Here is a 17778-nt window from a genome sequence, read left to right on the forward strand (position 1 = left end):
GTTTGGCAGCAAAATACAACTTTTACTCATTCTGTCAATTAGTTTTCTCTGGCACACGAGTTTGTAAAAAACAACATGTTCCTGTTAAAACATTTGAACTGATACGACACATCCTGGAAAGCCAATCACATTGCTTCTTACTGTGCCGTGACCTGTAAAGCAGCCAAAATATCCGCTTCCGTGAGTGAATTAAATGTGTTCGGTACAATCTTGGAGAATGTTAAAGCCAATAATAAGGATGATTTATGTGCTAGACTTTATTATTTTTTACATTTTGGTAATTCACTTTAGATAGATAGATAGATAGATAGATAGATAGATAGATAGATAGATAGATAGATAGATAGAGTACTTTATTAATCCCAAAGGGAAATTGTAACATTACAGCAGCAAGTTCACAGATTATACAATAACATACTGTACAAGCAACAAGGTTAGGACAAATATTACGGCTAGGTTAAATTTTCAATCACAGTAAGATATTTTAGATTTTAAATCTACTATAACGTTAATCACTAGGAGAAGATCTTACCTGCAATTTCTAATATTGATTTCTTTAATTAAGGCAATATAAGGCATTGACTCAATGCCTTGGATCAGTGAATCGACTCTTTCTGAGATTGGCCCCTTGTGTCACCACAGTGATTTAACCTACAATATGTGTATACAGTATGTTATGTATTTAAACCAAATTCTAACATATATACGGTGGCGAAGTTGCTTTGCACCTTTAGGGGCTGGGTTCGATTCCTACTTTGGGTCTGCATGCATGGAGTTTGCATGTTCTCCCTGTGCTTGGTTGGCTTCTTCCAGTTTCCTCCCAAAGTCATGCAGATTAGGCTACTTGGTGTTCCCAAATGGTCTGTGGTGTAATGTTGACTGGAGGTCATATTATGGTCGTAAAAATGGGAATAAAAACAATGGTCATCACCATTGGTTTCCATATATATGGAACGGTGTGTTTGGGATCATTGTCATGCTGAAAGACCCAGCTATGTTTCATCTTCAGTGCCCTTGCTAATGGAAGGAGGTTTTCACTCAAAATCTCATAATACATGGCCTCATCCATTCTTTCCTTTACACGGATCAGTCGTCCTGGTCCCTTTGCAGAAAAACAGACCCAAAGCATGAAGTTTCCACCCCCATGCTTCACAGTAGGTGTGGTGTTCTTTGGATGCAACTCAGTATTCTTTCTCCTCCAAACACAAAGTTCTATTTTGGTTTCATCTGACCATATGACATTCTCCCTATCCTCTTCTGGATCATCCAAATGCTCTCTAGCAAACTTCAGACGGGCCTGGATATGTACTGGCTTAAGCAGGGGGACACGTCTGGCACTGCAGGATTTGAGTCCCTGGCGGCGCAGTGTGTTACTGATGGTAGCCTTTGTTACTTTGGTCTCAGCTCTCTGCAGGTCATTCACTAGGTCCCCGCCGTGTGGTTCTGGGATTTTTGCTCCCAGTTCTTGTGATCATTTTGACCCCATGTGGAGCCCCAGATCGTGGGAGATTATCAGTGGTTTTGTATGTCTTTCATTTTCTAATAATTGCTCCCACAGTTGATTTCTAAACACCAAGCTGCTGCGTATTGCTGATTCAGTCTTGCCAGCCTGTTGCAGGTCTACAATTTAGTTTCTGGTGTCCTTTGACAGCTCTTTGTTCCTGACCATAGTGGAGTTTGGAGTTTCAAATAATTACCCATTTTTATTATTGAGGTCTATTGAGGTCTAAATGATCAGTTTTGTTGATTAATTGTTGCAGCCCTGTTCGTGGGCTGTTTTTAATTAGTGTGAAGGTGGTAAGAAATACTAAATCAGCACAGCTATATGTTAATCATTGGCTTTTTCTTTTCTCCAAAGGACAAAGTTTGAGTGAAGGGTGAAGTTAAACACCCAATCCGCGAACTTTAACGTACTGTAATAGCTGAACCATTCAGCGCTGTGTTACAAAAGTTAATCTTAGATCTGCTTCAATTTTAACCAGCAGTTTGCAGGCAAAGTGAAAAGGTAAACATGTCAACTGAATGTACCCAGTTCCATCACCTTGAAGACTGAACTTGTATTAACCGAGCAGCAGCAGCTCTTTGTGTTCTTTATTTGACCTTTAAATAAACAATCTATCAAGGTTTGATACTAATCCTGCATTGCGGCGGTGTTTACGCCGAAAGGCTAATAGTCGAGATTTAATGAGATGCCAGGGATGTGCTAGACTAGAGGAAGGTCACTGTCCTTCATCTGCTAAACCTGAGAATAATAGGAACTCTAAACTGAAATCACTGTACAGAGAGTAATCAGGCAACAGTGGAGTGATACGCACGGCGGTGGTTCAAATGCACGGGACTGGAGCTCCGGCATGTCTGCTTTATGTGACTGCCAAACAGATATGAGGTCCGGTGCTGTTATTTGATGGGAATATAAATCATTCATAATAAAATCTTTGTGCAATCCATTTAACTATTTAACATGATGAACTGCTCTGACAAACAACCCAATAGCTACAGTCGCTCCACTTCCGCTCTCCCGCTAGCATTTTATCCCTGATTATTATAGGTATTGGCAGTGCAGTATGAAATGGCTTGATGAAGTGACACATCTTGTTTGTTTTTAATGCATCCTCCTGTTGTATGTTGTGTCCGCTTACGACATAAATCAGTCCTTTTGCATTTCTTTCCTTAACAGAATCTACATTATCCTCATTCCTTTTTATTTTGATTTTTTTTATTGTTGTACCGTTAGGCGGCACGCGGCTTAGTGGTTAAGCACTGTCGCCTTACACCTCCATGGTCCGGGTTCGATTTCCTGTGTGCATGGAGTTTATTCTCCCTGTGATTGCTGGGTTTCTTCTGGGTACTTCGGTTTCCTCCCACAGTCCAAAGACATGCAGATTAGCGTTAACTGGTGTTAACTGGTGTTCCCAAATTGCTATGAGTGTGCCCTGTGATGCATTGCCACTCTGTCTAGGGTGTACCCTTCCTCGTGCCCTAAGTCTCCTGGGATTTATATTAATTTACTAAGTAAAAGGTTGTAAAATCAATAACAAGCCAGGGGTTCATGGGTTAACCTAATAGATATAGTCTAATAGTTAACCTAATTTGTAAGCATTTACTATAAGTATGATATAGTATAAGTATGTTTGCTATGTTTCTACATTTTTGGCAACAATAGAAAAAAATTATAATTATAGAAATTATATTTCTCTTCCATAGATCACATGTGCAGAGTTTAGTGTGCGGTGTAAATCAGGCAGCGTTTCGAAATATATATTTTTAAAGATTTATAGCGAAAAAAATGTTAGTGACTCTAAGCGTGGCGTGATTGTCAGTTGTCAGAAGGTTTGCAAATTTCAGTAGACAGAAAATGCTGGCGGATTAGGCCGCGCCACTTATCAGACTTTGTCTCAAACAGGCTTCAGCAGTCAAACACAGTGCCAGGAACAAATGGGCATAAAACCATTAAAGCCAGACCAATAAAAACTTCACTCTGCAGTAAAGTGGCAAAATTATGTCAATAAATTAAGTACATCACCTTCTTTCATGCAACATATTAAATATTCGAAAAATACTGTGCAGAACTATAACTTAACGTATGCACTGAAGGCATGGGAACATCTTGCTGCAATCTGTAGCTGCTGCACATGGTTGTGCAACGGGGATGGGAATAAAGCACAACGCTTTAATGTTGAATTAGTTTCACAAACAGTCACATATTTTTCCGGTTGGGTAAAAACCCTTAGAGTTGGAAGTGAGCTTTCCAGTACTTTTTTTTTAATTATGCATATATTAAAAGTATACTTTCTTTCTCTATTTTTAGTTTCTATTTTTAACCCCCTTTTGCAGCCTTTGAGAAAAATATATGAATAACTTTTCATGCAATATAAGTCCTAACTAGATGCAATTCCGGCAGAAATTGTAAAGTAAGGGGGAAAGGACGCACTGCTTTTCTTTGGCAGAATGCTGCAAACGGCTCGTTTCTTGCCTACAGTATGTTGTTACAAAAATACGCCCTTCCCCCCTACACAAGGAACTCACAGGCACTTTTTCCCCCAAAGTTTTTTCAGTGTGTGTCCACTCAACATGGTTTTTGGATCAACCTGGTTTAGGCTTAGTCTAGTAAGATTTTGAGCCCTTTGACGTGCCATGCCTCGTTTTCTGATCAGACCAAAAGCAAATGAGTTAAGCATTAGAGAAATGTGGTACAGGTACCTGATGGATCCTTTCATAATTTCCATTCCTTGTGAACATTTCGATATAAGTTTCATGCGGGTTATTGGAAAAACAGGAATTTTGAGAAAATCATCAGTTCGATTCTTTAGAAATGTAAAAGAAAAACTCACACTGGGAGGAGAAACGATTGTGCCCGTTTTATTCGGCCCGATTGTCCCATCTGTGCTTCCACATTTTTTGCCAAAGTTGTATTTTTGTGCTTCTAAAAATACAATAATAATAGTGTTGCATCCTGAGGCAGTCTTTGTCTGGGGCTTTGTCCCTTTATTCTGGGGGTCTACAAATTGTATCATTTGATCCTCAAGATCTGGCACAGGTTTGATACCTTATTCCTTTCCTGTGGGCTTGGGTCTGGCACTTCCTCTCAGCTGGGAGTTGTTTAAACGCCCCACGCTGGCGATCTGACTTGAAACACTGACCCTCTGATCAGCATCCCAGAGCCTCAACCGTCTGAGCCATACTACCATTAATGATGTTAATTAATTAATACTGTAGTGTTATATTTATTTATTGAAGCCTGGCCTGGAATGGTGGGTGTTTTTTGTTTTTTTTTTCACTGTATTTCCAGCCCAAAACATAAATCTCATCTTGACATATTGTGGTTACATTTACATCAAACTGTCAGACACTGACTCTGGATTTAACATTGCTCCTCGCTCCAGCCAATATCACACGAGACGAGTTCAAGGTCAGAACCGCGCATAACCATGACACAGCTTTTTGATTCTTTCACTTCCCTCACTACATGTACATAACTGAATGAGGAATACTCTGTTATTAATACAGTTTCTTCCCTTGACGTCTCATCGTCACAAAGCCCAGATGTTGTTCTGTAACATCCATCACTTGTTTTCCATCGGGACGATGCCTCCGGTTCAATCGCTTGCAGGAATTTTAGTACTCTCCTTTTCTACCCCGACTGATTTGCCTTTTAAATAACGACTTGTGACGTCTGAAGTATTAAAAGCATTCCCTGAGAGATATATTAAGTCTAATCTGGAAATGCAGCATTCTCAATGCAGGGTTTCATCTCAGGAGTGTGAGATCTTTTTAGATATTTTTCACCTTATCTGTCTATAAGATCTATTCCTCACTTAAGTGTAAGTGAGCTGGCAATTATTTCCTCATCCTGCCTTTTGTCTCTCCTTCTCCCTTTATACTATAGCTCTCCTTACTTTCTCTTCTTGTTGTTTATTTTCTTCCCCTGGCCCCTCCCTTTTCTTCCCATTTTTTATTCCCCCTCCTCCTTGCGTTCCGCCTTTCTATCTCTTCTTCTTTCTCTTCTTCTTCTTCTTCCATCTCTTAATCACACATACACACACACACATATGCTTGTATCAGCTGATTTATATTCAGGGTTCGTGCATGAATATGATGCAACTGACTCTCCTGTCCCATATGTTTAGATGTCATGTGTTTCACAAGTGGGGATGTGTTACCCTTCATCTCGATGAAATATATATTTTTAAACGTTGGATTTGCAATGCTTTATGCAGATATGATTCTGCCTATATTATATGTATCAAATTTTTCACTATTTTCAGATGAAGGACCGCCGTGCACATGCCCCCTGTGTGCGTCCGACTGGAGCACTTGTGTTCCGCATGGAGAGGGGCTCCAGCTATCCCGGGACTTGGGTGCTACCTACCTGGAGTTACCTTCGCTCAATAACTTCTTTGTCGGCCGCTACTTCGGCAGTGTGGTGAGTATCTCTGTTTGGTAGCTATGTGGCAACCGGTGTAGTGCATATATGATTGTGTATGTGAGTACATGTACAGTACAGTGGTACCTCGACATACGAATTTTCCTTTCTAATAACTAAAAGTTTGCAAGAAATTTGTCTCGGAATACAAAGCATTTTCGGCATACGAGCGACTGAGCCGGTCATGTGTATGTCCGGTTGCACGTACATTCGGGAGCTATTTCAAACATGTCTGCGTCAATGGAAAGCCAACGAAGTGAGTTTACTTTTTTTTTTTTTTTTAGTTTCTTTTAGCATTTTGTGAAAGACTTAATGAAGACGTAGCACCATGGATCCTAAGAATATTAGCAAGGACTATAGAAAGAATAAAATGGAGCCACTTTGGAGCCAGTGCCAAGAGGAATCATAGATTAAGATTGAAAGAGTTTTAATGTCTATTTATTTTATATCTTACTTAAGATGCGTTTTTACATGTCTTTTCTAAATGTTTTGATTGTTTTGTATACAAAGATGTAATAATAGTATTGAAAATTGGTAATGTTCGTAGTATTTTTGGTGGCTGGAACGGATTATCTGCGTTTACATTATTTCCTATGGGAAAATGCGTTTCGCAATACAAATTTTCACCTTAAGAAATTGCGTCTGGATTAAATTCGGGTGCCGAGGTACTGCGTTATACCGAACAGTAAATATTTAGCATTCTGTTGAGTGAACTATTCGATTAAATTGTTTGATTAGTTAAGATTTGTCAAGATGAGAAAATCATAAACACTGCATATTATATACTGCAATGCTTTCAGGTGTTTAGTAATTTACTGATTATTACGATTTTTTTGACTTTTTTAACTCAATCTACCATTTTCTGTTTTTGTGAAATTGTCTTGGTGGGTCTGACTTTTCACACGGTTCAGCCAAATCCCAAATGGTTTTCTGTTTTTGTTTTTGTTTTTTTTGTAAACATAATTGCTACAGAGGCTGGAACATAATTCTGTTATAGATTCTGTCATAGCAAGAAAATAACATAGGGACGTGCCTGTCTGATATTTTACCTTCTTACATTTATGTTTAATATTTTTTTTTATATATAACTAGAAAATTGGCACACACTTTTCACGTTTGTTGTAAATTCCTTTCATTTATTCAAACCCCTTAAAGCATGAAGGAAAACTGTTGCTATTTGAGTTATTTTTTTTAATATTGTGCAACCAAAATAGAACTGATATTTAACGTTAAAATACATTCTGTCAGTCCTTAATCAAACACTGTTTGCATGTGCTCGTGCAGCTTGAATACTTCATGATTCAGTGTCTGAAGCAGAAAGCCAAAGAGAGACCTGACAAGAGGCGGGGTCCCCGGTTTAATGAGCCCCGCCCTCCACATCTGGACCAACCAGGTATAAATATAAATATGGGAACACTGCATGTACAGTAGATCGTACACTGCTGATGATTTGTGCAATTTTATATGAAGTTATTATAGAAAAACAATTCATCAATTATTAAACAGAAGTTATTGAGCACGGTCATAATAAAAAGAGAATTAAAAATAGAATGGAATAATGGAATAGAACAGAGCACAGTGGAATAACAGCTGATAAAATATGATAACTGTATTATCACTGTAAAAAACCTATATATATATACTAATGGACATTTTTAGAGAGCCTGCCTTAATATAAACCCTTTCTGTGTTAATTAAGTATATAGTCATAGGGTGAAAAAATAGGGTTTAAAAAAAAAAGTAAGTGCTGCCTTGGAGATGGATCTGTTGTTTCGGTGGAAGTTAGTTAAAGTACGTGATCCGGTTGCCAGCCCGACGCCTGATTGTATCTGAGCACATGTGGGTGAAGGACCGTGCTCAAGAGTCCAACAGTGGCAGCCCGGCGGCGTTGCAGCTCCTCCTTATCAGCATGACCAACACCTTAACCGCTACCCTATAGTCACGTGGGTCATTATGATAACTACCCCAGCAAGAGTTCAGATTCCCCAGACTTGGCTGAGCTTCTTGTTTGCTTTTGTAATGATAGTGTTGCCTATTTAGTGTTTTTAAAGAGATAAGCAAGGTAAAAATGCTTCCTTCACTGTGTTTAGATTTAACTCGTGTTCATTGCTGACATTTACACTATATTTACTAACAGTGAGAAAACAGCCAGTAATTAATTCATTCAGTAATTAATACCGAGACGGGATTTAGTCTGTGTAAATGGCTAATTTGGCTACATTGATTTACAAACTGGCCTAATGCAGGCGGTGCAAGTCTGTAACAGCTGAATTAATCAAAACGCACATATCTCAGCTCCATTGTTTAAAGATTTTTCCTTTCTTTCTGTTGTTGTTGCTGTTGAGTGCCTGACTTCAGGGAATATACTGTAAAATATATTTAACAACAAAAAACATTAATGAAAGCATAAAATAAGGTCATGCGCAGTCGATGCTCTAACCTTTGTGTGATTCGTGCGCTGAGATAAAATGATTCTTACAGTGAAATATTTAATTGAAAACAAAAATAAGATGTAGTGGTTAGCACTGCCGCCTTGCACCCTCTGGGTCCGGGTTCGATTTCCGCCTCGGGGTCTGTGTGTGTGAAGTTTGCATGTTCTCCCCGTGCTTGCTGGGTTTCCTCCATGTGCTCCGGTTTCCTCTCATCACTGTGTAAAGACATGCCGATTAGGTTAATTGGTGTTCCCAAATGCCATGTGATGGATTGGTATCCTTTCCAAGGTGTACTCCGCCTAGAGCCCTAAGTCTCCTGGGATAGGCTCCAGGCCCAGCTCAGTGGTTAAGGCATAGGACTACTGAAGGTTCGGAAGGTCCCAGGTTTAAATCCCACAACCACCCTTGAAGTTGTCCCTGTTGGGCCCTTGAGCAAGGCCCTTAACCCTAAACTGCTCAGATGTATAATGGGAGTCGCTCTGGATAAGGGCGCCTGCCAAATGCGAAAATGAATACGAGGAATGAATGAATGAAAGAACAAAAAGGATTAATGAAATAATAGTAGGTCTATATAAAACTAATGTACATCTACAACCATGCGTAAGGTTTGTTTTGTTGCAGCACCTGTAATGTGTTTATGGGCTAAAATATACAACTGGATTAGATCGGATGTGATGCTGCTTCAGTGTTTCTGGACCTAAGCCTGGTATAATTTTTCAGAAAAAAGAAATAGGAGGATATTGTTAAGGTAAAAAAAAAATCCAGCATCGTTCAACTCTTTTTATGAGCATAGGACAGTAAACATGAAGGCTACAGAATCCTGGAAAGCCTTGCCAAAATCAGATGGTAATAAAAACTGATGCAGTGATTTATAAAAAGGATGCTTTTGAAGAGCACTTTAACAAGTCCCGGAGTACAAATACTGACTTCTGTATGCTTTCTTAACTCATCTTTTGCCCATGCCCTGTTCCCCGGGCACACGTTTTTAATCCTTCGCACCCTATTACCCTCGTTCACCCTTCACCTGCCTATCTCATCTTTTCCTCCTTCTCCTCCTTTGACATTTTTATCCTCCTTGCTTCATCAATCTTTCTGCTTCCACTCGCATTAACTCATTCCTGTTTCCTTCTCTTTCGACTTCACCTCTTGCTAATTTACATGCACCACCCCACCATGCCTTCACCCTTCACCCTACGTCCCTGCTGTCTTGCAGCGCGTCTTCCTCCAGTGCGAGTGGAGGAGTCCAGCTTCTCTCAGGACCTGCAGTGGCTGCTGGAGCGTGGCGCGCAGTTTGCTGATGTGGTCTTTTATGCCGGGGATTCTGGGAAGGAACTGGGATGGGCGCACGCAGCTGTTTTGAGCGCCGTTAGCCCCTATTTCAAACAACTGCTGGTGGGAAGGCAGGCGTGGGAGCGGCCCATGTCACGATGCGCCTGCAGGGAGAGAGACAGCCCGCACTCTCTGCTGTCCACGTGGGATGGCGGTTTGGACGACTTGACTCGGACAGACGGACACCTACCTGGGCAACTGTCCCGGCTTGTGGTGAAGGACCCGCTGCTGTGCATATGCATGTGGGAGACGCTGATGTTTCTCTACAGAGGTGAGCACAGGAGTGGAATTACAGTATCCGTGGGTATGACGGGTCTCCGCCACTATCAGGACATTATACTGTACGCAAATACCTTTTATAGCAGCTGTGTAACAGTGAGTTATGGAGCTTTTCCCTCCTTCAGCACTTACATGAGAGAAGGTTTTAAATGAGAGCAATGTTGAAAAAGAAAAGTACATCGTCCAATTTTAAGCAACTAATGTTACGAAATCAATTACAGTTGAGACATCAGCACCTTTTACAAACTGTAAATACGGCACTGCTTTATGAAATAGGGAATCTGAACAGAACTTGAAAGACGTGGCTTCGCACTTCCAGGGTCGGGGTTGGATACCTGCTTGGGGTCTGTTTGCATGGAATTTACATGGTGTCCCCCCCCTGGTTAGTGGGTTCCCTCCAGGTACTCCGGTTTCCCCCCTTAGTTCAAAGACACGCAAGGTAAACCAACTGGCATTTTCAGTTTCCCCACAGTGTGTGAGTGTGTTTGCTCTGATGGACTGGCACCCCTGTCCAGTGTCTACCCCGTTTAGTGCCCCAGGGCTTCTGGGACAGACTCCAGGCTTCCCACGACCCTGAAAAGAGTTAGTGTGAGAGACAGAGTGTGTGTGTAAAATCTAGATTCCATTGTTGCTACGATAAGCTGACAAGACACATTAGTGTACCTTGTTTTATTACGCTACCTTATTTTTAGACTGAGGAAGCTTTTAGATCACAGCTGGTCCGATTCCGATAGTGTTAAACCTTTCTCGCGTGCTTTTAGTGAATAATGAAGCTACTGGTTGTGTCTATTATTTTGACAGCCTGTTTTCATGCTGCTTTTTTATCTTCTTTTTATATATAAAGGAAACAATGTTGTCAATTGTGAATCATAAACTTTGAAGCATGAGTCGACTACTGAGTCATGAACTTGAGCCTTACTTGAGCTGAGTGTTGCAAGCTTTTAAAACCTAGTCGTAAATCATAAGGTAGCATGATGATACAAGTCATAAGGTTTGATATCCTGTTCGAGTTGTACGTTTTGAAGTTCAAGTTGAGTTGCATGACGTATGCTTTACTCTTGACCTATTATAAACAAAATGGGAAAAAACTTTCTTTTTGTTTTTGTCCTGCCCAGAGCCAAAAACTTTCCCCCGTAATGTGACCTCATATAAAAAGAACCCTCATCACCCAAAATCAAGTTAGAAGTCATATGCTTTGAAGACTAAGTCAATTTGTGAGTTGTAATCTTTGAAGATAAAGTTGAGTTGTGAGTATCAAGTTTTGAATTTTTTGAAATAATAAGCTTTGAACTTGGAGTAAGGATTGAGTAATATGCTTCGAACTCTGAATTGAAGGAGTAAGAACCCAGGACAAATTATAAGCTTTAAACTCTAGTTGAGTTGCCTTTGCTTTGAAGTCCGAGTCAAGTTAGGAATAATAAGCTTTGAAGTCTGAGTTTTGAGTAATAAGCTTTGAACTCTAAGTTGAAGGAATAATAACCCTGAACAAGTTATAAGCTTTAAACTCGAGGTTGCGTTACCTTGCGTTGAAGCCAGATTCAAGTTAGGAGTAATGAACTTTGAAGTCTGTAAGTAATAATCTTTGGGGTTTGAGTGGAGGTTTGAGTAATAAGCTTTGAAGCGTGAGTTGAGTGTTGAGCTTTAAAGTTGAGCACAGTAATTTAGGGACAATCTAATTCTGTATATTTTCTTAAAGAGACTTTATACTGCATCTAGCACAATCGATACCTCCCTATCGAGCGATGCAAATTCCAAGGTCTAATCTACGACAGCTGACAAGACGAGTTAGATTAGGCTTTGAAAAACGTGATCTACATTAAAGCTTATGTTAAATAGTTAAAAAGTCGTAAAAAGACAAGTCGAATCACGGAGGCTATGGACTCGATGTCGGATCAGAATCCTGTACCGCTCCGGTCAGAGTTTGGAAGTGGATTTCCAATTGTTTTCAACTGAGGTGTAGCCTTAATGAACGCAACACATTCTTTATAAAGGTAATTTTTTTTCATAACCACGCTGAACTTATTGAATAGTGGATAAATGGGAAGGGAAATTGGCATTGGTTTAAGGTGCACTAGTTAAAGACGCTTCCTGAGATTTTCGCAGCGGGATGTCGCTTGACACTAAATCACTGTTCTAAAAGTAAAAATACCACTGGCAAGCCTCCCTTATCTCCTCCGCTCCATGCCTGGATTTTTCTTTTGTGTTTGAGTAAAAGGACTTTTTTTTTTGAGACACTGTTTTATTACTGGGAACATTTTATATGGATGATGGATTATGCGTGTTCGTGTGTGTATGTGTGTGCATGTAAAATTCACAGCTCTCCATGTACAGTACATGCGACAATACTCCAGTAACCTGGGGCTGTAAGGCTGATTAGTATGGTCCGGAGGAGAGAAACATAAACACTGCAAAGGGGTAGAAGGAAAGAGTGAAATAGAGATTTGGCAAGAATGAAAAAAAAGAGAAAGAGGGAGAGATTGGGGGTTTAGAAAGAAAGAGAGAGAGAGAGAGAGACACGTGTCTTCATGTGGGATGTGTTGCGTCTGTAGACATGTGGTGCTGAATGCATAATTGTGATTTCATGCTCACATTAGCCGTATATAAGCCTTGGCTAGAAATCTCTCCCAGAATCCAAGACCAAGAGAGCAGAAATATCTAATGCCGTCGCTATAAATCGTTAATGATCATGGATTGGGTTGACCGCAGCTCAATCACAGCTTGAGTCTGGGGTTTATGAGCGGCAGAATCGATAGACACATTCATCAGCGTATACGACACGTGTAGCTGCGAGAAGGTGAGAGTCATACCAATGCGACTCGGCCTGCGCTGATATATAGTGTCATTGTGCGCAGGCTCTTTGTGTTCTCCGCTTCAAGGGCAGTGGGAACGCTTAGAAACAGCTGCAGCTGTACAGAAAAATCCTTCCACGCCGCACGATGCACACGCCGAGCCTAAAATGACCATAAGGGATGAGATAAACATTTCTGACAGGTTGTTCAATAACGCTGCTGTGAGCGTGCCAGCTTTTGTTGTCCTAATGAGCACTGTCGATGATAGGGGGTAAAAGGCGAAATGTGCTGCAGCCAGCGCAAACGGCGTAGAGATTACGATCAATCGCTTTTTACACATCGTATTGTTAAGCCAGGACGCAAGGTACAGACTAATTCAAGAAAGTCTAGACGGCCAAATGGTGATGCTATGAAGCATGTTAAGAGATCAGAGCAAGGAAAATGTGTGTGTGTGTGTGTGTGTTTCCACTCAGGGGCCTGGGAGTGGGAGTTTCTGGAGGAGGCTTTGACTGAGAAGCTCAAGAACCCTTTAGCCGTGGCCCAGCTGTTGGATCGAATACGCTCATTTGTTGGGAGAGAAAAGGTAACAGGAGTGAACTTATCAGGAGATTTGTGTATAGCTCTAGGCCGTAATGCTGAACTTTTTTCAGTGTATTTAGTCATTTTAAATATTCTAATCATTTAGTAAATATAAATATGATTAAATTATAAAGCTTAAATGGTATAAAACGTAACATTTTTTTTTCAAATATAGCTTTTTTTTCGGAAACCACCAAAATCTGCTTGCATCTCCGGGAAATACTCACATTTTGCAAGCGTATTGTTTCTTCTTCTTTTGGGTTCCTGGACAGTCAGTGCAATAGCAACACCTACTGGACTGGAGTGTGAAACAGCTCCAAAAGCTTATCAGCCAAAAAATGATTTTGTATAAATTTAAATGATCAACATCACAAGTTACACATTGTTTTAACGTTAATTCATTTATTATTTCTCCCAAATTAAGTCGCACGCAATTTCCACCCATTACTACTAACCCAGGAGGCTGTAGACTATCACATGCTTCCTCTGGGACACGTGATACCAGCCAACTGCATCTTTTCTATCTGCTGACAATGCAACTTTTTTGGGGGGGATGTGGATCCTTCTGTTTGCATGAGCTCACAGACATCCATGATTGGCTAGTGACACTCTAATTGAAGTCAACAAGAGAGTACGGCCAATTTGCTTTCTAGACTACCAGACTAAGGATAGCTGCAGCATCACCTGGGAATTGAACTCGCAATCTCCGGATAGTGGTGAACGAACACTGGTGAACTGGAAACTACTTTAAAACCTGTAAGAAATATAGCTGTGTGAATCAAATTAGCAAACATTATTACTACTGAATTGATTCAATAAAATATCTAATAAAATGCCTTTTTTTTTTTACATCACCTTGAATATTTGATTCACTCCTCTAGTGACTCATAGGCTGTATAAATCAATAGCCTGGGCTAGAAATAAATCAGCCCCAACACTTTTTCATACCAACCTTTGTATTTTTTTTTTTACCACTGGGGGTGCTGTTTCACAATAATCCATTTTAGGAACTTTTTTTTTTTTACCGGAATCCCGAGGTAGATCGCAAAAATAAAATCTTATGGCTAAAATGCTGCAAATAGGCGAGTGGTGGCTTAGGTGGCTAAGGCTCTAGGTTGTTGGTTTGGGGATCTGGGTTCGAGCTCTGCCATCGGTGGGTTGCCACACCCCGTGCTACTGAGCTGCTGGATGCAGTGCTGGTCCAAAACTTGGTTAAAATGAGAAGGGTTGTGCCAGGAAGGGCATCTGGCGTACAAAAAACAAACAAACCTATAACCAGTTCTGTGTGTGGATCAGCCGGTTTGCTCTGGCGACTTAACAAGAATTTTTGTTTTTGGCTAAAGTGCTGCTAAATCATTTATACCAACCATCCCTTCCTTGGAGCGTCTTTGTGCTACTATTGTTCTTATTTTTATTAGAGGGAGTGGGATTATGGGAGTATGTATAGCTTTGTACCACACTATCTGCTAGAATACAGTATTGGATGACTCGAGATGGAATTTTCTTTGTGCAGACCCTTAGGGACGCGGCCGCTTCGCGCTCTCATTCTGGTCCTCAAACACTGGGAAACATCTTCAACTCCCCTCTGTACTCTGATGTCATTTTTATGGTGCAAGGCAAGTCACTTAGTTTATTCCGCATGTACACATACACACACACACTGTACAAACTGTTTGTTAGACTATAAGGCATATTTTTTAGGCCATGTGTGTAATCATTTGTTAATAAACTTAATTATAATAGCAGGGCATAAGCAGAACATGAATTACAGATGTGGGATTTTATGATTTAATTATTTATTTATTTATTTTTGTAAAATGACAAAATCAGAAGCCCTAAGCAGAGAGCCATCTTGATCGGGATCTAAAGTGTTCCGCTGGGGAAATCGTTCTCCCTGGGGTAAAGCCTTAGTTTCAGACTCGCACCATGAAAATTCCGGTAATTAATGCAGACCATGAAGTGTGAAATAGTGAAGGAACATTTGGCTACTCAGAGGTGATTTTTTTTTCAAGATGAAGGAAAATGAACATCTGCAATAATTAGTTATGCAATAACAAGTTTTAATACAAAAGAAATGGAGTCTTCTTCTATGTGATTCTGGTTTAGTGTCATATATCTTTATGCTGCACGGATATGTAATAACGATAAAAGGTATACATGAGCCGTGTTTAGTATAAAGCAGCCTTGTAAGATAATATCGTTTTTCTTATTTCTTATTCCTAAGCCCTTTGATTGGTGTTGTTTTTTCAGCAGGCATATTACTCCATGTGTTATACAAAGGATACGGGAACATAAAATTGAAAAATGTGTCGTCGCACTAGCGGGAATTGAAATTATCTCAGAATTGGACTAACACAACAACAACAATAATAAAATAAAAAAAAACTAATTATGAATGAAATAATTTTGCAGTAATACACAGGGCACAATAATGACTTCATCATAAGGATGTACTTACAGACATTTTTCAGGCCAAGCAGTGTGATTAAGATAAGAACTGGAGGAAAGGATTAATTTCAGTAAAACGAAAGTAAAGCATGAAATGGATCAACACTGTAGAAAAACGAGAAAACGAGAAAACAACAAAACTTAAGTAAACTACACTAAAGTAGGCATGCCATGCGTTATGTCGAATAAATATGCTGGGTACATTGACAGATGTGCGTATTCCTCTTATATGACAAACATTTGCATATAGGATTTATTACACACGCACAGGCAGCAACAATTAGGATAATCCACAATCAAAATAAGAGAGTAAGAAAAATACTATACCTAATTCATTACGCATTAAACACAGAATAAGTGAACACAATCAGATAACAAAGCAATAAAAGGACAAAGACGGAGACAAACACAGAAACAAAGACATAAGACATTATAACAACAGCACACACAGAGAGATAAATCTCTTATATACCTCTTTATATTTCCACTTATTCATTTTAAGAATATCAGGTCTGTAAACTTCCAACTAAAGGGATGTGTCCCAAATAGCATAAGTAGTGCCCTTGACCAGAAGGATTTGGGATTCAGCCTTGTGTTAAAAGCTTGTTGTTTGCGTTAGCCATAAAAACAGCAACATGGATGGATTCGAGAAGCAGGAGACAAAGTGTTGTTTAAGGTGACATAACGTTATCATACTTGTTTTCTTGCTGAAAATGCTTCGATTTGAATTTGGATTTGGCAGGCAGCTGCTCTCCCCTGGTTATACAAATGGTTTAACGTCCCAGTCCTGTTATGCTTTACATCACCTGGAATGGATTGCCTCTCATCCAATCAGATTACTCGGTCTGAGCTTACTTGTGTAATGCAATATAATAATGTCATATACAAAAGTATAGTGGACAAAAGTATAGTGGACAAAAGTATTTGTTTGAACCTATTAATTATTGAATTTAGGTGTTTTTAAAATCAGGTCCCTTATCCCTTATAGTGAAGGGCAATCTTAATGCTTTAGCTTACCAAGACATCTTGGACAATGCTATGCTTCCAATCTGTGGCAACAATTTTGGGAAGTCCCTTTTCTATTCCAACATGACTGAGCCCCAGTACACAAAGTGAGAACTATAAAGACATGATTTAATGAGTTTGATGTGGAAGAACTTGACTGGCCCTAACACAGAACCCTGATCTCAACTCCATCGAGGACCTTTAGGATGAACTGGATTGGAAATTGCGAAGAGTCACGCCTTCCCATCCAACATCAGTGCTTGACCCCATAAAATGCTCAGAATGCACAGAATAAATGGGCACGAATGCCTACAGAAACACTTGTGAACAGCCTTCCAACAAGAGTGGAAGCTGTTGTAGCTACAAAAACCAGGACCAACTTTATATCGAAGTGTATGCATTTGGATACAATGTCATTGCAGGTTTAGTCAAATACTTTTGTCCATATAGTGTAAGTAAAAAGTGTTTTTAAATCTTACATGTTCTACCACAACATAGCGTTCATGTTGGTGTGTGTTATGCACTTTCCAGGGAGCGTCCTGCCCGCACACAGAGCCGTGCTTGTCGCTCGGTGTGATGTCATGGCAGCCATGTTCAGCGGCAAGTACGCAGAAGCACGGAGCAGAGTAGTACCCATACACGGGGTCTCCTCCGACACATTCCTCGCCTTCCTGGAATACCTCTACACAGACACCTGCTGTCCAGGTGAATCTGCTCCCCCTCCTTTAAATCTGATCTTCTTCCTCTTGGATAATTGCGACTTCAAGTTCTCAGTGTGGGGCAGCTATAAACGGCTCCCCAGAAAACATTTTCCTTTGTTCTGACAAACACATCGTCAGATCGAATTAAATAACAGATACTTAACTTGTCTTTATTGTTGCGCTTGTTCCATAATAGCAGGGCGTTGATGGATGTTGTACTTCTTGTACCGAACATAGCAGGCAGCAAATATTCTTTCAGATTCAGATTTGATTGCCAGTAGATGAATATGAGC

At 40.0% G+C, this 17778-nt stretch overlaps 1 protein-coding gene across 1 annotated transcript in view; it reads left to right on the forward strand.

Moving 5' to 3' along the window:
- The window catches only part of rhobtb3 (Rho related BTB domain containing 3), a 28964-nt gene that overhangs the window by 3866 nt on the left and 7320 nt on the right, over positions 1-17778 (forward strand). Inside the window, exons 4-9 of the mRNA XM_053478921.1 lie at positions 5766-5923; positions 7208-7316; positions 9569-9955; positions 13226-13335; positions 14845-14951; positions 17320-17489. Of these exons, the coding sequence (XP_053334896.1) occupies positions 5766-5923; positions 7208-7316; positions 9569-9955; positions 13226-13335; positions 14845-14951; positions 17320-17489 (1041 nt within the window). The remainder of the gene's footprint in view (positions 1-5765; positions 5924-7207; positions 7317-9568; positions 9956-13225; positions 13336-14844; positions 14952-17319; positions 17490-17778) is intronic.

This window comes from Clarias gariepinus, chromosome 19, assembly GCF_024256425.1.
Source record: "Clarias gariepinus isolate MV-2021 ecotype Netherlands chromosome 19, CGAR_prim_01v2, whole genome shotgun sequence".
NCBI classification, from domain to species: Eukaryota; Metazoa; Chordata; class Actinopteri; order Siluriformes; family Clariidae; genus Clarias; species Clarias gariepinus.